General features: G+C 50.1%; 1 protein-coding gene across 2 annotated transcripts in view; it reads right to left on the bottom strand.

Annotated features, from left to right (window-relative positions):
- The window catches only part of NCAPH (non-SMC condensin I complex subunit H), a 29,773-nt gene extending 8,271 nt beyond the window's left edge, over nt 1–21,502 (bottom strand). The window contains exons 1-12 of one of the 2 annotated variants that reach the window (XM_062209889.1): nt 21,409–21,502; nt 14,014–14,233; nt 13,825–13,915; nt 13,146–13,238; nt 12,520–12,658; nt 11,925–12,049; nt 9,129–9,318; nt 7,925–8,016; nt 6,966–7,171; nt 1,884–2,032; nt 781–887; nt 307–429 (exon numbers count right to left, since the gene is read on the bottom strand). In XM_062209889.1, coding sequence (XP_062065873.1) covers nt 307–429; nt 781–887; nt 1,884–2,032; nt 6,966–7,171; nt 7,925–8,016; nt 9,129–9,318; nt 11,925–12,049; nt 12,520–12,658; nt 13,146–13,238; nt 13,825–13,915; nt 14,014–14,233; nt 21,409–21,454 — 1,581 coding nt within the window. In that variant the 5' untranslated portion in view covers nt 21,455–21,502. The remainder of the gene's footprint in view (nt 1–306; nt 430–780; nt 888–1,883; nt 2,033–6,965; nt 7,172–7,924; nt 8,017–9,128; nt 9,319–11,924; nt 12,050–12,519; nt 12,659–13,145; nt 13,239–13,824; nt 13,916–14,013; nt 14,234–21,408) is intronic. The other variant, XM_062209890.1, reaches the window with a different exon arrangement.
- Between the last annotated feature and the right edge of the window lie 257 nt (nt 21,503–21,759).

Raw genomic sequence — 21,759 nt, 5'->3', positions numbered from 1 at the left:
GCAATGATGAAAATGTGTGAATCCCCTCAGAGGGCCAGATTTACCTCCTTGGCATTTCAGCGTGGAGGCGTTAGTGCCTGGCTTGCAGCCAGCTAAGGGATTCCTAAGTCTCTAGTGAGCACCTGTCCTACAGCTTTTCCTTTAGCTTGGCCTGACCCATCTGCTCTCCAGCACCTGCCCTTGGCTCGCACATATTCCTCCTTGTGCTCTTCTCTGCACCGCCTGCCCAAGAGTCACATTACCAGCCACTTGGCACCACACGTGCTCGGCAACAAGAGGCTTAAAGGAACTGACGCACAGCCTTACCCTGGTGCCTGGTTTGAGATGAAGCTGCACCAGAGTGTCAACCTCATAGTGGAAATCTGTAGGAAGAGTGGTAGCCTTGCAGTTCTGGTTCTCCAAAGTGGACTTGGTCAGAACAGTAGCAGCCTTTAAAAAAAAAGTGCCGTTTAGAGATCTTTAAAGATGGACAACACATCTCTTCTTTTGGAAAGGAGCCTGGGAAAGGTCTGGGCAGCATTAGTGTATTCTCAGGGTTCCCACAGGTCTGCGTGCAAAGATGATTCTGCAAACACTGTTCTCCCTATTCTAAACTTGGTTCTTTCTGCTACTGAGTTTGAGGCTATTTCTAAACAGTCCTTTAGAGAACAAGGGAGAATGAAGTCATGCATTTACTCTAAAGTTAAACTTAAAATGGATTTTTAAAAATCACTTCTGAAAGGGAGAGGGGTATAATGAGTAATTTTAAAAAGCACAAATGCTAATAGATCCATTACAAACCTTTGTTTTTCGAAAATACACATCAAAGTCAATATCATCGTCAAAGTCAATCTCAAAATCCTTCTTCGTACTCTTCTTTCTGCTCTCTGACTGAGAGGCGGAATCTTCTGCAGAGAACACAGATGTCAACACTGCTCACTCTGTGGCCTACATGACAGCCTCATCAACCGCAAGACAGCTTTTGTGCCTGAGCATTGTAGCAGCAGGAATGTTACACCATATACCTCATTTTTGTCCTAAATGTATAATGTATATGTTAACAAAACTCATCAAAAATGCATGCTGGCCAGCGCCGCGGCTCAATAGACTAACCCTCCTCCTGCGGTGCCGGCACACCAGGTTCTAGTCCCGGTTGCCCCTCTTCCAGGCCAGCTCTCTGCTGTGGCCCGGGAGTGCAGTGGAGGATGGCCCAAGTGCTTGGGCCCTGCACCCCATGGGAGACCAGGAGAAGCACCTGGCTCCTGGCTTCGGATCAGCGTGATGCGCCGGCTGCAGTGCACCAGCCGCGGCAGCCACTGGAAGGTGAACCAATGGTAAAGGAAGACCTTTCTCTCTCTCTCCCTCTCTCACTGTCCACTCTGCCTGTCCAAAAAAAAAAAAAAAAAAAAAAAAAAAAAGCATGCTAATGCCTTCCTTCTGAAGAGCAAATGCAGACCTCACAGTGCTGGCCCAGCTCTGCAGGGCAGGAGGGTGCTGCCTGTGCAGTAACTCAGGACGGTGCCCCCGATCCCTGGGATCAGTACCACCTAGGGCCACTGTCTAAAGTCATGGGGATACTAGGGAGCAGTGCAAGGTCCCAAGCCCAGTTCCCCTGACTCTTCCTGCTCAATTTTAACTGCTTATCCAAGCAGGAGGCTGCCTCACCTTCAAAGTTCATGCACAATGCACATTATGAAAAAGTTAGGCATGGGGTTCAAACAAATCTTGCATCCATATAAATGTCTTTCAATGCTATCTTTCCATAAACATTTGAAGTGCCCTGGAATGATTCATCAGTTTACCAGCAGGCGCACAGGGCAATACTGGCATTTCCCTTCCTCAGCTAACTGCTGACGGGTTGGTCATCTGCACTGCCTCTTCAAGTTCCACATAGAAATACTCACGTTTGGGTCGAGGCCTAAAGCGCCAGTGATCTGGGCCAGCCCACATCTTCATGGTCCGTGGACTGAAATAGGAATATTCTCCAGGTTTCATTGACAGCAGGGGGCACATGGTCCTAATGTCTCCATCTCCAAGGGAAATCACTTCTTCCCTATAGTGCACATGAAATCATATTTGTCTATGGACAATACAGTTGGGTATTTAAATGTAAAGAAACACATATTATCAACGGAAACTCTACCAAATTCCTCAAATGCACAGCATTTCTAAAAGTCAGTCCAGTATTAATATTTCTTTTTTTCTTTTTTTTTTTTTTTTGACAGGCAGAGTGGATAGTGAGAGAGAGACAGAGAGAAAGGGCCTCCTTTTTGCCGTTGGTTCACCTTCCAATGGCCGCTGCGGCCAGCGCATCTCGCTGATCCGAAGCCAGGAGCCAGGCGCTTCTCCTGGTCTCCCATGCGGGTGCAGGGCCCAAGGACTTGGGCCATCCTCCACTGCCTTCCCGGGCCATAGCAGAGAGCTGGCCTGGAAGAGGGGCAACCGGGATAGAATCCGGCGCCCCAACCGGGACTAGAACCCGGTGTGCCGGCGCCACAAGGCGGAGGATTAGCCTGTTAAGCCACGGCGCCGGCCTCAGTATTAATATTTCATCCTAAAAGGTTTCAATGTGTAGAAAGCCAGTTAGTGCTGCTATACTGCCCCCTAAAGGTAAAAGGACAGGAAACTTCAGAGAATGCCTTTATATTGTATTGAGCCATACATACAAATGCCCTTTAAATCAAGCCCTACACAAGGGGACCTCAAAAAGTTCATAGAGGGGGCTGGCGCTGTGGCGTAGTGGGCTAAGCCTCCGCCTGTGGCACCAGCATCCCATAATGGGCACCAGTTTGTGTCCAAGCTGCTCCTTTTCCAATCCAGCTCTCTGCTTATGGCCTGGGAGGGCAATGGAAGATGGTCCAAGTGCTTGGGTTCTTGCACCCAGGTGACAGACCTGGAAGAAGCTCCCGGCCATTGCTGCCATTCGGGAGGTGAACCAGTGGATGGAGGATCTCTCCCTCTGTCTGTAACTCTGCCTCTCAAATAAATAAATCTTTAAAAGGAAAAAAGTTAAGGGTGGCAGGTGTTTGGCATAATGGCTAATGGGATGCCAATCAGACAGTCTGGGTTTGCGTTCCAGCTCTGCTCCCAATTCTAGCTTCCTGCTAACACAGAACCTGGGAGGCAACAGCAATGGCTTAAGTAGTAGGTTCTCTGGCACCCATGTGGGAGACCTGGATTGCATTTCTGGACCCCGGTTTTGTCCCGGCTCAGTCCTGGCTGTTGTGGGGATTTAGGGATTGAAACAGCAGATGGAAGCTCTGTTTTTCTAAGAAAGAAACAAAGAAAGGAAGGAAGGAAGCAAGCAAGCAAAGCCAAGCCCAGCCCCTGAGTGTAATCGTGATGGTGGCCTGTGGTATGGACACACACACAATCAATGAAGGCCCCTGGTATTTAAAAAAAAAAAAAAAAAAAAAAAAGTTCTTGGAAAAATGGCATGAAAAATAAAATAAAAAATAGAAATTTAACTTCTCATCATGAGCTCCACCAAGCCTAGAAAACCTCTGTAAGTGATGTGCAGCCATTCAGTCCACCCCTAAAGAATGGAGTCTGGGAACTCTGACCACACCAGCCAGTCTTTCTCATATGATTTCCTGAAGAAAAAAGGGGCCCTGTACACGTGCTTTAGGATCAGGAAACATAAAGGAGTCAGCAGGAGCCCTGCCAGGATGGAAGCTCACAGATTGCCCTTGCTGGCCTCGAGGAGTGAGCAGGGGTGTTGCTGTGGTGGAGGTGAGCCTTGCTCTGGCGTTTCTGGTCTAAAGCTCTTGTGCCTGCTGCTGACATGGGCATAACAGCTTTGGCACCCACCATGCACAAAGTTTTCTCAGCTTTCATTTTTTAGCCGGAACTGTGTGAACTACACCAGGTGAGATATATATGGTATGGCTGGCACCGCGGCTCAGTAGGCTAATCCTCCGCCTTGTGGCGCCGGCACCCTGGGTTCTAGTCCCAGTCGGGGCGCCGGATTCTGTCCCGGTTGCCCCTCTTCCAGGCCAGCTCTCTGCTATGGCCCGGGAGTGCAGTGGAGGATGGCCCAAGTCCTTGGGCCCTGCACCCCATGGGAGACCAGGATAAGCACCTGGCTCCTGGCTTTGGATCAGCGTGGTGCACCGGCTGCAGTGTGCCGGCCACAGCAGCCACTGGAGGATGAACCAACGGTAAAGGAAGACCTTTCTCCCTGTCTCTCTCTCACTGTCCACTCTGTCAAAAAAAAAAAAAAGAGAAAGAGAGATACGGTGTTGGCTGCTACTTCTGTTAACCACCAATCTTCATCATTAGGGCATGAACAAGATTAACTTCTCATGCAGTGCTATGGTTAAGCTGCTTCTGGAAGCTGCATCTTCCAACACTGTCCCATCACTTTTTTTTTTTAATCTTTACTTATCGGGCTGGCACTGTAGCCCAAAGAGTTAAAGCTGGGGCCTGCAGCTCCAGCATCCCATATGGGAGCCGGCTGGAGACCTGGCTGCTCCACTTGCGATCCAGCTCCCTGCTAATGTGCCTGCGATAGCACTGGAAGATGGCTCGAGTGCTTGGGCCCCTGTACCCACACTGGAGGCTGGAACAAGCTTCTGGCTCCTGGCTTCGGCCTGGCCCAGCCCTGGATCAGAAGTGGAGGAGCTGGGTCTTGAACCAGCACCCACATAGAATGCTGGTGTCACAGGCGGTGACAACTTGCTACACCCCAATGCTGGCCCCAAAAGGGAGGACTTCTGCGCTATCCATGCAATCTTTTTTAAAAAACAAAAATGGGAAATTATATTTATGTATTTCTATATAATTAAAATACTGTAGAAAAAGTATCACATTCATAGTCTCTAAGACCTTGTGCTACAACAGATTCTGATACCCAGCCCAAGGACTGAGGAACAACAAATGTGCCACATTGTGCGTCCAAAGGAGTCAGTGGTGGCTTCAATAGCACCCCGACTCAATTCTCAGGGATAAGGATATTTTTCTGTTAAAGCTTTACTGGTTGGGGCTGGCGCTGTGGCGTGGCAGGTTAACACCCTGGCCTGAAGTGCCGGCATCCCATATGGGCGCCGGTTCTGGTCCCGGCTGCTCCACTTCCGATCCAGCTCTCTGCTATGGCCTGGGAAAACAGCAGAGGATGGCCCAAGTCCTTGGGCCCCTGCACCTGTGTGAGAAGCCCGGTGGAGGCTCCTGGCTTCGGATCGGTGCAGCTCTGGCCGTTGTGGCCAATTGGGGAGTGAACCAGCGAATGGAGGATCTCTCTTTGTTTCTGCCTCTCCTCTGTGTCTTTCAAATAAATAAATAAATCTTAAAAAAAAAAAAAAAAAAAAAAAGCTTTACTAGTTGGGTTGGAAATTTACAGGCAAAATATAGGGGCCGGCGTTATGGTGCAGGGGATTAAGCTGCTGCAGCAACACTAGCATCTCATACCAGTTTGAGTCCTGGCTCCTTCACTTCTGATCCAGCTCCTTGCTAATGCACCTGGGAAGGCAGTGGAAGAGGCCCAAGTGCTTGGACCCTTGCCACCTATGTGGAAGATCCTGATGCAGTTCCAGGCTCCTGGCTTCAACCTGACCCTAACCCAAACCTTGTGGCCATTTGGGAAATAATCTGGCAGATGGAAGATCTCTTTCTCTCTATCTCTCCCTCTTAATTCTGCCTTTCAAATAAATAATTTGAAAAAAATAATTATACAGTGCCTGCCCCCTGTACCCTCTGAGAACCTCAGCCTACCACCCAAAGTGTATGGCCAGCGCTGGGTGACAACCAGCTTCACCCCTCTGAGCCTATCGCCTGTACCCTCATCTGTAGAATGGGGATAGCAGAATTTAGTTACAGCGTTGAGGAAATATCAGTTACTTTTATGGGGCCGGCATTGCAGCGTAGCAGGCCGACTTGCCGCCTGCAGCACTAGCATCCCATATGGGAACCAGTTTGAGTCCCAGCTGCTCCACTTCTGATCCAGTTCCCTGCTGGTGTGCCTGGGAAAACAGCAGAAGATGGCCCAAGTACTTGTGCCCATTGAACCACGTGGAAGACCCAGATGAAGCTCCTGGCTTCGGCCTGGCCCAGCCCTGGCCATTGCAGCCATCTGGCAAGTGAACCAGTGGATGAAAAATCTCTCTCTTTAACTCTGCCTTTCAAATAAATAAATCTTAAATAAATTTGTGTAGTATATAAATTATGTGAAAATGAACGTAAGGTAATTGGCACAGTGTCTGGCACAAAATCAGAACAATGAGCTCAATATCAGATACTACTATTTACATCTAGTCCCAATTCTTCCTATGGCAGAAACAAGAACCCCCCAAAGCAATGACACTGCCCACATCTCACACCTCAGCACAGAAGGGTCATGTGCAATCCAGTTACACACTGAGTTCTCAGGAGAGGCCAGAGTGATGCCAAGATGGGACTTCAGAATGGACAGAATCTTTGACTAGATCCACTGCCTCTTGCTCCTAACGCACCCAACAGGATAAAGTCTAAGATTCTGTGTCATTTGGAAGTGGGAAGAGAAATGAAGACATTGTTCAAAATTCTCAGCAGAAAACATTTTCAAAAAACCAACTGGAAGTCACTGAAGCCTCCTGTGACCATCAGACCCTCAGGGTCACTTCACTGTGATGTGAGGACACGTGACAGTTCTTTTCTGATACTTGAAAATGACATTAGAGGAGTTCATCCCAAGGCAGGCATTTGGTCTGGCAGTTAACCCGCGATTTGGGATGTCAGCATCCACACTGAAGAGGCTGGGTGACGGCTCAAGCACTCGGATCCTGCCATCTACATGGGAGACCCAAAGGAAATTCCTGGCTCTTGGCTTTGGCCTAGCCCAGCCACAGCTGTCGGAGGTATCTGGGGAGTGAACCAGTGGATGGAAGATTGTTCTCAACACTCCCTCTTTCTCTGTCATTCTGCCCTTCCAATAAATAAATAATAAATAAATAAATCTTTAAAAGAGAGAGAGAAAGGTGACGGAAAACTCCTCTGGACCCCGAGAGCCTTACTGGCAGCTCTGGACTTGGCAGGGCTCCTTCCAGCTCCTGAGCTCTGTCTGATCGCCAGCGGCGCTGTGGTCGGGTTCATCATTGGCATCAAAGTCGTCCTCCGGGGGCCCATCAGGGAAGTCCTCGCAGTCACTCTCCTCCACCTCGGCGTTGATGTCGAACACCTGATCGTTCTTCTTAAACTTGTCCACCAGGGCCGACACGGACTGCAGAGGACACAGAGGGTTCTCCAGCTCTCCTCACTCCTGCGGTCAGCCCAGTTCACCTTCCAGGGCCAGTTCCAGCTCTCCCCTTGCCCAGCCCCGCCTCCCAGAGCTAGCCTTCTCAGGACAATGACGCGCTGGCTGGGGAGGTTTACATTGTGTGGCACAGGATGGAGCCGTATTGTCGTTAGGCACGTTTTGTAAAACATGAAACAGGAATCTGCATCCATTAACTACATGTTTAGGGGAAACAACTTGCCATGGAGACCATTTGTTTTGGAGGTTGTAGTAAGTAGGCCAAAGGGGGCCGTGCTAAAAATACCATGAGGAAAGCTTCACCCGGACCATTTCTCAGGAAACTGTGCCAGGGGACTTAACCCCAAAGAGCAGGAAATTCTTCGAGCTTGACAGTAGCCTAAACACCAAAGGCCACTGGGGTAGCCTTAAAAAAAAAATGCATTCACACACGGACAGCAGGGCCGCCTCCCCCCAGGGAAGCGAGGGGGCACGAGGCTGATCCCAGAGTTCACACAGCAGCGTAATGGCCCTGCTGCTTCACAACCCTGCTCTTACCCCTGCCCAGCTCTGTATCCTGCAGATGTGCCAAGGGAAATATTTTTTGTTCTCCTGGTTAAATACAAACGATGCCACAGTTTTGGTTCCCACTGGGCAGAACTAATCTTGGGCGATCCAACTGAAACCATGAAGCACTGGAAAAATTCCCAGAGCCCTTATAAGTCCAAAAGTTGACCACACCTCATTATGGGTTTCACTGTCCCACTTAGTGAACTGGAAGCCGGCCAGGGAAGGGCAGATCTGGCGATCTTCCACACACTGCTGCAAGGGAGCTAGAGAGGACAGCAAGAGCACACATCAGACTGGGTCAAGCATGCGCCTCGTGCCTTTTCCATGGAGACGAGAGGCACGCAGTCCCCTCACCATCCTCCACAGACTCAGTGTCAACACTGGCTGGCAGCTGCCCTCAGGAGTGAGCAGACGCACAGGCGCACACCCACACGGCAGTCAGCTGGCATGCTGCCATTTCAGAAACTGGTGAAATACCACAGGAGAAACCCAAGACACAAACAGCTGGTTCTGAAATGAACTCTGCCCTGCTCTACAGTTAAGAAATCAAAAACCCTTTCTCTTGGGGCAGGTGTTGTTTGGGAACTAGAGAATCCTAAATAGGAGTGCTTGGGTTTGAGTCCTGATGCCAGCTTCCTGCTAATGTGCACCCTAGGAGGCAGCAGGTGATGGCTCAAGTACTTGGGTTGCTGCAACCAATGTAGGAGACCTGGAATAAGTTAGCAGCTTGTGGCTCTGGCCTGCCCGGCACCACTGTTATGGGCGTCTGGGGAATGAACCAGCATATGGAAGATCTTCGTGTCTGTCTCTGCCTTTCAAATACATATGGTATAGTGGATTAGGCAGCCTCTTGTGCCTGGCCCTCACACCTGCCTGCACCTTGCCACCACATCCCAAGTGCACAGCAGAGAGGAAGGAGGGCAGGGATGTGAGAACCTCTGCCAGGCCAGCGTCAGGGGACTGGTGATAGGACAGGCCACAGCAGACTAAAAACAGGTCACACCGCCCTTTTCTCCTCGAGATGCCAGGTTGGCAGCACATAAGAACGTGCCCTCTCCAGCCAGACTGAGGTCTCTTTAAGGCCCCTTCTCAAGTCCAAACCCTGGCATTACAGGGTGAGCCCAGAGCTTGGGCACGTGAGGTCCACAGCACGTAAAACAAGGAGGTAATGTTTTAGTGTTCGGCTCCATGCTGTACAGAGGATAAACATCAGCGGGTGGCTAGACACTGCCAAGAAGATACTCAACTGGCACAGCAGAGACTTCTGGGCACTTTAAGCAATGTAAGAGCAGAACAGATTTATCATACTCGACAGTTACACAGAAACTTCTCTGATGACAGAAAAGCGCCAGCAAAAGGCATTATTTGTACTTACCTTTTAAATCTGTCATTTCTACCCAACCTAAATCTGGGAAGTGGAGTGGCTCTCCTGTGGACAGGGTGTGGGCTTCGGAGGGGAAGAGCAGCTCACTCCTGTAGTCATGGCAGCAGAGGGTAGACAGAAACACCCCTGCTGTGCTACACTCGTCAAACGAGGCCGCCGTCTTCTGGAACATGGGATCGATCTGGACCCGGACAGACAGAGGCGAAGAATTACCACCCGCAGCAGCCGAGGGAAACACGAGAGTGCGCTCTCCCGGACTGAAGCGTCTCTGCCCGTGATCAGGAGGAGGAACTTTCTAACTGGCCAAGTTTAAAATATAAAAGAAAAGCCCTAAGTGGTCAGAGCGTGGATTCCACACACACTGTCCGGTAAGACAGAACATGGCGACCAGCATAAACCACGTCAATCTGTGTACAGTATGCCTGGACGTGCCTCTGCTGGTCTGGCTTCTTCTTGGCTGAGTGAGGCCTGCCTGTTGTGGGTATTTGGGGAGAGAACCAGCAGACACAAGATCCCTCTCTCTCCTTCTGTTTCTGTGCCTCTCAGATACAACGACAATAACATCTTAAATGAAAACAAAAACCTTGACCTTACTTCCCCCTCCATTTGCCATCCCATTACTCTACTCCAACAAAATTCTTTGAAACCACCACCTGCACTCAGGGTCCCCCTCCCATTATGAAAAATTTCAGGCCTATAAGAATGTTGAGGGGCTGGCGCTATGGCACAGCAGGTTAAGTCAAGGCCTGCAGTGCTGGCGTCCCATATGGGCGCTGGTTCAAGTCCTGGCTGCTCCATTTCCCACTGAGCTCCCTGCTGATGCACCTGGAAAAGCAGCGGAAGATGGTCCAAGTGCTTGGGCCTCTGCACCCATGTGGGAGACCCAGAGGAAGCTCCTGGCTTTGGTCTAACCTGGCCCAAGTCATTGTAGCCATCTGGAAAGTGAACCAGCAGATGGAAGAATAATCACTCTCTCTCTCTCTTTCTGTAACTTTGCCTTTCAAATAAATAAATCTTTAAAAAAAAAATGTCCAAAGAATAGTAGTACTCATCTCTTATGACTTCAACCTAAATTCCTCATGGCTAACAATCTGCATTTGCTCTCTAGATAAAGAGACAGACAGACACAGATAGAGTGAGTTCATGACATTACCCCTGTCTGTCAGTTTGTGCCTTCTCTCTGCTTAGTTGCTGACGTCTTGGCTTTGCTAGTTAGTCCCTCCTGGGCTCTACCAATAGGGGGCACCAGAGGGAGACCGCAGGGCTTGCTCTCTGTCCAGGTTTCCTGGCTGTGGAGTGGGTCCAGCAGTGCTTCTTCATCGCATGGCACCAAAGCCCACCTGGAACTGCAGCTGAATCCGATTTGCCACTTCCCCCCACTCCCCGAAGCAGTCTCACCGTGTGTCCCTCAGAGACACCAGCCAGCACTCCCTACTCAGAGGGCTGGGCCAAGGACCCACGAGCTCCTCCTCTAAGCTCAGGACACCAGCACCAGCCAAGCAGCAGACTCCCCTTGGAGGTTCAAGTGTCAGCTGCAGGGGGAACTCCTGCTCCAAGTTCAGCAGCGGCCTCGGCTTCCCCCTCCCTGAGAAGCGCTCCTGGTTTCATTCAGCAATCAGAACACCTAAGATCAGGCAGCCAGGGCTCAGTCCTCCTCCACGTGCACTCATTCCCCGGGCGATCCACTCCACTCTGACACTAATGAGCACTCCGGGGAATTGCAGACTTAAGAGAAGGAAGCAATCCAGTCCATTGCTGGCAGAAAGTAAATCGGTAGAACCTTTTCTGAGAGCACTGCAGTTACACATCTCACATTTTTCCTATAGACTTCAAGAAGCATGCAAAGAAAATAGGTACAAGAACTTTCAGTGAAATGCTTTGAAGAGCAAAATTCTTTTTTTTTTTTTTTTTTAAGATATCTTATTTACTTATTTGAGAGGTAGAGTTACAGAGAAAGAGAGGGAGAGGCAGAGAGAAAGGGCTTCCACTTGCTGGTTCACTCCTCAAATAGCCACAATAGAGCTTTTTCTGGGTCTCCCACGTGGGTACAGGGGCCCAAGCACTTGGGCCATCTTCTACAGCTTTCCTAGGCCATATCAGAGAGCTGGATCAGAAGAGGAGCAGCCAGGACTAGAACCGGCACCCATATAGGATGCCAGCACCACAGGTGGAGGTTTAGCCCACTATGCCACAGTGACAACCCCAACAGTGAAATTCTTAAAAGCTGTCACAACACTGGTTTGCTTTAAGTTAATGGTACTAATTACAAATGAGGCCTCCAGTTCCATTTCTATAAGCAGATTCCTTAGGATTCGCTCTACGGTAAGGTCATCTAGAGGACACTAAGCTCCCAATCCTAGCCAACTCACTAGATGTGTCACCTTGGGCATGTTAGTGAACAGCAATGGGCCTCGGATATTGCTTCAGGAAAACAGAACAAAGGTTGTGAGGATTTAATGACTTAACATGGGCTGTAGGCTTAGGGAAGGACACAGCACGCAGTGTATGTACAATAAAAGCTAACTCTCCTCACCACTGCTCCATGTACTACGAAATAAAATCAAACTTTTGAGTGAGATTCCTGAGTAATTTGCACTCTCTGAAATACTGTGGGACTTCCTCCTTCAGTGCTCACTATACAGCTAAGAGGTGCAAATGCTGATGCCAGTTAAATATTTCACTTCCCTGAGGCTCGGGCATGCACATCCCAGCGATGCAGACCTCGTCCTGCCCGGCTTCAGCCCTGCAGGTGTAATTAGTCAGAAACCACGCTGCACAGTTCCTCACCTCGCACTTTCGATCTGCTTCAGAGACGTTGAGGTTGCTTATGTTCTGCTCGATGGTTTTGTACGAATGCTTTTTCTTCGGCTTTGGAGCCTTTTTGGCTGTTCCTGTTTCGGTTGCACCACTATCTACAAAGAGGAATAGACTGTGTACTGCAAGGACGCCTCTGAAGCACATGAAACCCTCTTCAAAACCCTAGACAGCAGCCACAATTTAAACATGTGCGATTCTCTCAAACAACGGAATACCTGATCTGCAGCTTAGGGAGACACAAACTACCAGAGCAAGTAATTGCCTTCCATACACGTCAACATCCAAAGCTCTCCCTCTCCCCCAGATCAGAAGCGCCCTTGTTGGTGAGGTTAACTCAACTTTTCCTAAATCAAATCTAAAAAGTTTTACAAGGCCCTTCTCTTTTTCAAAGAAAGATAACCCTACGGTTTGACTACCTTCTTATGCAAGGTCACACCTGATTGTGAAAATGTCCATGTCTTCAGTAAGATGACAACCCTGATTTCTTGTCACCTTGCTCTAGTACATCACTCAAGCATGGTATGCTCTAAAAGAAACCCCGTAACTCCAGAGCCCAGCCGAGTACCTGGGGCGTGGTTCTCTCCTTCCTCAGCAGACGGCGCGTCTTTGCCCAGCCCTCCCAGGACTCTGTACACATCTGCATGGACAGCATCCACACGCACAGCATAGATCTTGGTGCTGGCATCCAAGGTGCCAGCAGCCACCTAAACAAGCAGAGCTCTGTCCATGAAGATGCAGAGGAAAAAAAAACTTCGGAACAGGCAAAACTTAGCAAGCTTCAGAAAATACTTACTTGCCCCAAGGAAAAAAATTATTCCCTACAATTGGTAGGGAATACATTTTACAGTAGCTTCACTTGAATTTCCTGCTTTATATACCAATTTCTCCACGTATTATACGGCAGAACCCACGGACTGGCCTCTTCGGCATGGCCCACTTGGGTATTACTAATAAACTCATACTCTCCCAGTGAAAAAAATATATACAAGTAAAATAAAGCAAAATTCATAGGGAATAAAGACAGCACGTATCTCCTCTGCAATTCTTCAGTTCAGGAGAGAAAGTAAAGTACCAACCACAACGTCTAAATGAGGGAGGCGCTCATGTATTTGCAGAATTCAACTGCGTTACGCTAAGAATCAGAAATACTCATCAACTCAAGACGCAGGAGAAAGCAGACCCACTTCTTACTTTAAAGTTGGTTGGCTCGGTGTCTTTCTGCTTCAGGATCTCTGACATAAAATCAATCAGGTGCAAGCCGAAAGCATTCTTGGTAGTGATTTTCTGGAAACAGGAAATTGCAGAAAGAGTTGTTGGTTACAGCCGAGGCGTGTGTGAATGACGCTACCCTGAAGACAGGAGGCTGAGTGTCTGTACAGAATCTATGTCTCGCCACTGTTCTCACTTTCCACAAATGCTTGGAAATGGAGCCAAACGCCTCACTCTCAAGGCCCACAGAGGGGGACACGACTGCCCAGTGCTCACTTCCTGTGGCATCTGCTCTAAGCATCATACACAAAAGGCCAACTCTACAAGGCAGACGCCATCCGCAGCCCCACTTCCTGGGGAGGACTCTGCAGCAGAGCAGTGGGGTGACCTGGCAAGGTCACACAGCTTTTCAGTGCAGGCCAGCTCCAGAACCCTACTGCCTCCCTGCCACCTAGCTCCGGAGCGCTCACCACTGACCCCTAAGCCATGCTGCCTCTCCAGATACACTGCAGGTAGCCGCAACCTGTGAGCTCCACAGCAAACAGGGAAACCGCGCTGAAAACACCGGCGTCACTGGGGAAGAAAGTGGCTGTCGAGGGGCACACGTTCTCTACAGGCTCAGAAAGCTGTGTGATTCAGTGACAAACCAGCTGACACTCACATTTTCAGTGGACAGCTTGATACAGGTGGAGTAATGCTCTGAAATCTGCGTGTTGGTAAACTTAGGGATCGTAGCTGACACATCGATACTCCTAAAGGGAAAACAAAAGCAACAAACTCCAGCCAGGATCCTGATACTGTAGAACCCACGGGGTACCCACGGAGGAGAGCCAGCCCGGAACACGCTCACCTGCTGGAGGGCGAGGCTAGCAAGCGCGGCGAGTCTGTGCTGAACTGCAGGTCGAAGACCCTGGAGCGTCTCCGCTGCAGGCGCTCCTTCTCGTCGTCATTCTGAGGGAAGTCTTGGAGCACTGGGGTGCCAGGAGTGTTGAGAGAGGCCTTCTTGGGGAGCGACATGGAGAACGCCCGCTCGGACGGTGAGGAGACACTGAGGGGGTGTCCACGGATCTCTGAAGAAGAGTTAACTCGTCATGGCTGGCAGTGACAAACAAAACACCTGCTCAAGAGCCCTTTAACAGAACACTGCCTGCACCTAACAGGACTCGGGACCGTCGTGGGGAGGTTCCCGGCACATCCCTACCAAGAGCCCCCCCCGACTCCATTACTGCACGCTGGATCCTTTACAGAGCAGTGATCTTGGGGGTGGGGGAGGACAGGACAAACATCCACTCTGCAGCTACGGTGACTCTAAGGACTGGACAGGAGAAGACAGATTAGACAAAGCTGCCGTCTCAAACTCACAAACCAATGGGACAATAGACACCTACGAGGGTTCAAAAAGTCTGTGGGAAAATTAATTAGAAATTTATTTTGGGGGCGAGCATTTGGCGCAGCGGTTAAAATGCTCACACCCCATACTGGAGTGCCTGGATCCGAGTCTTGGCTCTGCTTCTGATTCCAGCTTCCTGCTAAAGCAAACCCTGGGAGGCAGCAGATGACAGTTCAAGTATGTGCATCCTGCCCACACTGGTGGAAGACCCAGGTCGAGACTGGGGTTCCTGGCTTCAGTCTAGCCTGGCCCAAGCTGTTGCACGTATTTGGGGAGTAAATCAGCAGAAGGAATCTTTGTCTGTCTGTGTCTCTCTCTTTGCCATCGTCCTTTCAAATAAAATGAAAATATTTATTTAAGATTTATTTTATTTATCTGAAAGACAGAGTTATAGAGAGAGGTAGAGACAGAGATCTTCCATCTGCAGGTTCACTCCCCAGATGGCTGCAACGACCAGAGCTGCACCAATCTGAAGCCAGGAGCCAGGAGTTTCTTCCAGGTCTCCCATGCGGGTGCAGGAGCCCAAGGACTTGGGCCATCTTCTACTGCTTTCCCAGGCCACAGCAGAGAGTCGGATCAGAAGTAGAGAAGCTGTGACTAGAACCAGCACCTCATATAGGATGCTGGCACTTCAGGCCAGGGCTTTAACCCGCTGCACCACAGCGTCGGCCCAAAAATTTTTAAAAGTTCATTTTGGTAGGGCTGGCACTGTGGCACAGTAGGTTAAAGTCCTGGCCAGCAGCTCTGGCATTCCATATGGGTGCCAGTTCAAATCCCAGCTGCTTCATCTCTAATCCAGCTTCCTGCTAATGCACCTGAGAAAGCAGCAGAGGATGGCCCAAGTGCTTGGGCCCCTGCACCCACATGGGAGACCCAGAAGACAATACTGGTTCCTGGCTTCAGATCAGCTCAGCTCTAGCCATTGCAGCTAATTGGGGAATGGTACCAATGGATGGAAGACCTCTCTCTCTCTCTGTCTCTCTCTCAATAACTTTCAAATAAATAAATCTTTAAAAAAAAAAAAAAGTACATTTTGGTGTAAAACATTTTTGAAACCTTGAGGCCAGCATTGTTGCACAGCAGTTAGGCTGCCTCGTGCAACATCAGCATCCCATATCCGATCCCAGGTTCAAGTTCAGCTGCTCTGCTTCTGATCCAGCTCCCTATTAACCCATCTGAGAAAACAGCAGAAAACGGCCCAACTGCTGAGGTCCCTGCCACGCATGTGGGGAACCCAAATGGGGTTCCTGACTCGTGGCTTCAGCCTGGCCCAGCCCCAGCCATTAAAGACAGACATTTGGGAAGTGAATCAGAGAACAGAAGACCTCTTTCTCTGTCTCTCCCTGTCACTCTGCCTTTCAAATAAATAAATCTTTTTAAAAATTAATTCATGCAGTTTTTGTTTTTAATAAAACACAGTTTCCACAAATTTTTTGAAGACTCTGCTTATAATCCCTAGTGCGAGGTAAAGGAGAGACAGAAGCCAAGACAAGGGTGAAGTTATGGGCCAGAGTCAAACAAGCTGGGTTCTCATCCCAGTTCCTGTGTGTCTTGATAGGGAGACAGAATAAGCATACATTTATAAACTAAACAGAACATTACAGAGAATCACCATGGATTACTCACTAACCTCAAATACCTTTCAAAATGAAAGCTCTGGCAGTCACATTGACCAAGCAGTCAGAAGCAGCCTCGCTAAAAACGAGCCAACCAGAAGCTTACTTAGCTCCTAACATGACATTAAGTCTAACTTCCAGTTTGTAGAAAAAAAGCAAGTAACTGGGGGCCAGCACTGTGGTACAATTAGCTAACCTGCTTCCTGCAGTGCTGGCATCCCACATGGAGTGCTGGTTCGAGTCCTGGCTGCTCTACTCTGATCCAGCGCTCTGCTAATGCCTAATAAGGAAGCAGTGGAAGATGGCCCGAATACCTGGGCCCCAGACACCCACAAGGGAGACCTGAGTTCCAGGTTCCTAGTTTCAGACTGGTCCAGCCCTGGCCTTTGCAGCCATTTGGGGATCTCTCTCTCTCTGTTTCTGTGTGTGTGTCTGTACTTTTCCTCTCTCTCTGTAGCTCTACCTTTTAAATTAATTAAAAAAAAACAAAAAACAAAAAAACAGCAAGGAGTTGAGAAACAGGCTAAATGATACCACAAGGAAACATTTAGACAAATTCATAATGTAGCTTAGTCTCTTAAAATACCAATGTTAAGGGGCTGGCACTGTGGCGTAGCAGGTAAATCCACTGCCTGCAGTGCCAGCATCCCATATGGGCGCCAGTTTAAGTCTCAGCTGCTCCACTTCCGCTCTAGCTCTCTGCTATGGCCCAAGTCCTTGGGCTCCTGCAACCACATGGGAGACCTGGAAGAATCTCCCGGATCCTGGTTTTGGATCGGTGCAGCTCTGGCCATTATGGCTATCCGGGAGTGAACCAGCGGATGCAAGACCACCCCACTTCTACCTCTCTGTAGCTCTGACTTTCAAATAAATAAATACATCTTTAAAAAAAAGTCAATGTTTGGCCGGCACCGTGGCTCAACAGGTTAATCCTCCGCCTAGCGGCGCTGGCACACCAGGTTCTAGTCCCAATCGGGGCGCTGGATTCTGTCCAGGTTGCCCCTCTTCCAGGCCAGCTCTCTGCTATGGTCCAGGAAGGCAGTGGAGGATGGCCCAAGTGCTTGGGCCCTGCACCCCATGGGAGACCAGGAGAAGCACCTGGCTCCTGCCTTCGGATCAGCGAGATGTGCCGGCCGTGGCAGCCATTGGAGGGTGAACCAACGGCAAAAAGGAAGACCTTTCTCTCTGTCTCTCTCTCACTATCCACTCTGCCTGTCAAAAAAAAAAAAAAAAAGTCAATATTAAAACAAAAGACAAAGTAGGAGGGCTGTTCTGGATTAAAAGGAACTAAAGAGTCATTTAAACCAAAACAACATGTGAGTTTTCAGCCAACTGTTGGTTAAAGAATCACTATAAACATTTGGGGGATAATTAGAGAAATGTGTAATACAGTCTAGACACAACATTAGCAAACTGATTTTTAAAATTTCACACTTATTATAAATATTTGTACAGTTACATCAAAATAATGCTCAAGGGGCTGGCGCTGTGGCGTAGCAGGTAAAGTTGCCACCTGCAGTGCTGGCATCCCATATGGGCACAGGTTCGAGTCCCAGCTGCTCCACTTCTGATCCAGCTCTCTGCTATGGTCTGGGAAAGCAGTAAAAGATGGTCCAAGTCCTTGGCCCCTGCACCCACATGGGAGACAGAGAAGAAGCGCCTGGCTCCTGGTTCTGGATCGGTGCAGCTCCAGCTGTTGTGGCCAACTGGGGAGTGAATGGAAGACCTTTCTCTCTCTTTCTGCCTCTCCTTCTCTCTCTGTGTAACCCTGACTTTCAAGTAAATATTAAAAATAACTCAATAAGTTACATAGCTGATGTTTAAAAACACTGCAAAAAAGTAATGATAAAACAGTAGAAAAGCAAATTGATTTTTATTGTCTTAGGTGTGACAGCAATATTATGATTATGTAGAATGTCAACACTGTTAGTAAATGCATAAGAAACAATTTAGGGGTGAAGTACAACTTACTTTTAACTGAATCAGTCAAAAATCATGTAAAGTAAAGATGGCAAAATGCTAACAATCGCTGGATCAGGCATCAGAGCATCAGGGTGCTTACTGTATCAGTCTTTCAACTTCCCTGGATGCTTGAATATTTTTATAATAAGTTAGAAAATATATGGCACAGAGCCAAATGCTATGAAGAAAAACAAAGGTTTTTTTTTCTTTTTCTTCTTTTTTTTTTTATTTTTGACAGGCAGAGTGGACAGTGAGAGAGAGACAGAGAGAAAGGTCTTCCTTTTGCCGTTGGTTCACCCTCCAATGGCCGCCGCGGCTGGTGTGCTGCGGCCGGCGCACCGCGCTGATCCGATGGCAGGAGCCAGGTGCTTCTCCTGGTCTCCCATGGGGTGCAGGGCCCAAGCACTTGGGCCATCCTCCACTGCCTTCCCGGACCATAGCAGAGAGCTGGCCTGGAAGAGGGGCAACCAGGACAGGATCGGTGCCCCGACCAGGACTAGAACCCAGTGTGCTGGCGCCGCAAGGCGGAGGATTAGCCTACTGAGCCGCGGCGCCGGCCAGTTTTTTTTTTTTTTTCAAAGCAGGAGGTGGGAGGTCAGGAAAGGCTCTCTCTTGGGGAAACAGGTAGGGGAGCAGGTACAATAGACATGTGGATGTTCTGGATTATTTTTTTAAGATCTGACAGGCAGAGTGACAGAGAGACAGGGAGAGGGAGGGTTCACTCCCTAAATGGCAGCAACTGCTGGGGCTGGTCCAGGCCAAATCAGGAGCCTGGAGCACCGATCCGGGTCCCCGCCGTGGGTGGCAGGACCCAAACACTTGGTCTATCATCCTCTGCTTTTCCCCAGCACAGCAGCAGGCAGCTGAAGCAGAGCAGCTGGGACTTGAACTGTGTTCTAATATGGATGCTGGCGTCAGAGTCAACAGCTTAACCCACTGTGCCACAACGATGGCCCTGCTTTCATTTACTCGGCAAAACAGAAGTAAACACAAAGCACCAGCAGCTGAGGGGAGGGTGGGAGAGACGGTGTTAGGAGAATAGGGGAGGCAGGAAACAGTGAATGAAACAGGAAAGCAGCACAGCTGCTGGGTAGCTCTAGGACCCCGAGACCACTCAGCGTGGCTGCTGCTTCTCTCTCACCATCGTCAGGTGTGTGGGGCAGGCAAGGTCAGGATTAGCCAGGCTTGTGAGAGCAGTCGGTAGAGCGGTTATAAAGGAAGCCAGGAGGGAAGGGAGGGGTTATGCGGACTTAGCAGGGATGTAAGCCAAGACGGGACCAAGGATGTGCGAGCGGTGAGCAACAGGGAAAAGCAGAATATAGGTCTGCTGGATCACAATACTGTCAGAGCCAGGGGGCAGGGAGAGTGTGTGCCAGAAAGACAAAGGTGGCACTGAGAGGCAGGGTATAAAAATTGAGATGACGGAGTGATGGGCTATTGTTTAAGGACAAGGTCTAGGATGCGACTCTGGTAGTGAATGGCTATGGTCCACTACAGTGGAGCAAGAAACAGGATCCCTGGAAAACAGAAGGAGGAACTGAGAGACCGTGGGAGAGTTTGCAGGTGTAAGAGCCAGAGGGCCTGGCTTCAAACCCAGCTGCTTCACTTGCCAGCTGGGGAAAGGTTAAGTAAATGCTCTAAGCACTTGCTGCTTCATCCTCCAAATGGGATAAGGATAAGGATCCCAGCTGGTTCAGAACTGGTGATACAGAAAATATGCAAAATATAGTGTATAGGAACACATTAAAAATGAAGTGATGGGGCAGGTTATGAGTGGTTCGGCTGCTGGTTAGGATACCCACATCCCACACCGACGTGCCTAGGTTCAAGTCCTGGCTCCACTTGTGAGTCCAGCCTCCTGCTCACGTGGACCCTGGGAGGCAGTGGCAGTGGTGGCTCAAGTAGCTGGCTTCCCTCTACCCATGTGGGAGACCTGGATTGTGTCCCCAGCTCCTGGTTTTGCCCTGGCCCAGTCCTGGCCATTGCAGTCATTTGCAGGGCAAACCAGCTGAGGAGAGCTCTGTCTCTCAGATAAACAAAAACAAACATTTTAAAAGTGATACATTGGGGCTGGCGCCAGTGCTGTGGCATAGCAGGTAAAGCCGCCACCTGCCGTGCCGGCATCCCATATAGGCACTGATTTGAGTCCCAGCTGCTCCACTTCTGATCCACCTCTGTTGTGGCCTGAGAAAGTAGAAGATGGCCCAAGGCCTTGGGCCCTGCACCTGCAAGAGAGAACCAGAAGAAGCTCCTGGCTCCTGGCTTCGGATTGGCGCAGCTCTGGCCGTTGCAGCCATTTGGGGAGCGAACCAGTGGATGGAAGACCTTCCCCCGCCCTGCCCCCGCCCCCCTTGTAACTTTGCCTTTCAAATAAATAATCTTTAGAAAAAGAAAAGTGATACATCATTGAAACAACAAATAGGAGTGATGAACAAGGATAAAACAGAATAAACAAAGTATAAGAATCTCACATGTTCCCTGATGACAGAAGAGTATGACTAAGTAAACTCTCACCTAAGGTCAAAACAAACAAGAAGTCAAAACAGGAAAGGGGAAAGAGACATTTTTAGAAACAAAATCAAGAGGACCTGTGACCCTTTGGAGGCAGGCACTGTAGGGACCTGGTCCTTGGGACAAGAAACCGTAACAAACAGTACTGAAGGGAGCACCTGCCCAGAGGGAAACAGTTGAGAACGAGAGGCAGGTCCCAGCTCCCCAGATCTTTCCCTGATTGCGTCTCTCTCTCTCTCTCTCTCCCTCTCTCTCTCTCAGCATTTGAGACAGCTGCGGACTCCTTCCTTTTCGGAACCACTCTTGGCTTCCGCAATACCTCTCTCTCCCCAGTTTTTCCCACCCGCTTCTAAATGCGGGTCCCAGGTGCACTCTGGCCCAGCTCTTCCTAGCGTTCTCAGCCGTCGCCATGGCTTTATGATCTAAATGACGATGACCAAAGGTCTCAGCCCACGGGCCTAAGGTTCCAAGAGGCCAGGGATTTTTAATCTGTTCTCCTCGTTACATGCATGCACGCTAAACGCTGTGGTAACCACAGCCGTGCGGCCGCGCTGCAACTGACAGACCTCTCTCCCGAGAAATTGGCCCGTCCAACGGCCAGACAGGCCAGCAAGGTGCGGGGCCGCGGGCCGCAGGAGCCGGCCGGCCCCGCGCGCGCCCACCGCCCGCCGAGCCCTCGCCTCGCCACCTCCGCGAGCCGGGCCGCGCTCGGGACCCGCTCTCCCCGCGCCCTGAGCACAGTGCCTCCCCCGGGCCCCGGCCTCACCTGGGTAAGGAGGACCCATCTTGCCGTCGAGGGCGCCCAGACGCATTTAAATCGCGCGCGCCTGGACGCCCGGGCGGCGTAACGGCCGCGTGACGTCCCTCGTGGGCGGGGTCAGAGGTGCGCCTGCGCAGACCGCTCGCTCCGCTGGCGGGGTTCCTCCCGGTGCAGCCGCGGAAGTGAGGCGGCCCGGGCTGAGGGGCCGGCGCCCTGGGGCGTCCTTCGGCGGAGGCCCTTGGTGTGGTGTCCTGGTGTAGATGCCCCTCCTTCTGAGCGCCAGGCGCTGAACTGTGCGCTGGGGACCGAGCGTCGATCTGGACAGCCGAGGGCTCTGCCTTCGCGGCGTCCCTAAAA

This window comes from Lepus europaeus, chromosome 13, assembly GCF_033115175.1.
Source record: "Lepus europaeus isolate LE1 chromosome 13, mLepTim1.pri, whole genome shotgun sequence".
NCBI classification, from domain to species: Eukaryota; Metazoa; Chordata; class Mammalia; order Lagomorpha; family Leporidae; genus Lepus; species Lepus europaeus.
This window is presented reverse-complemented; position numbering and strand designations above follow the sequence as displayed.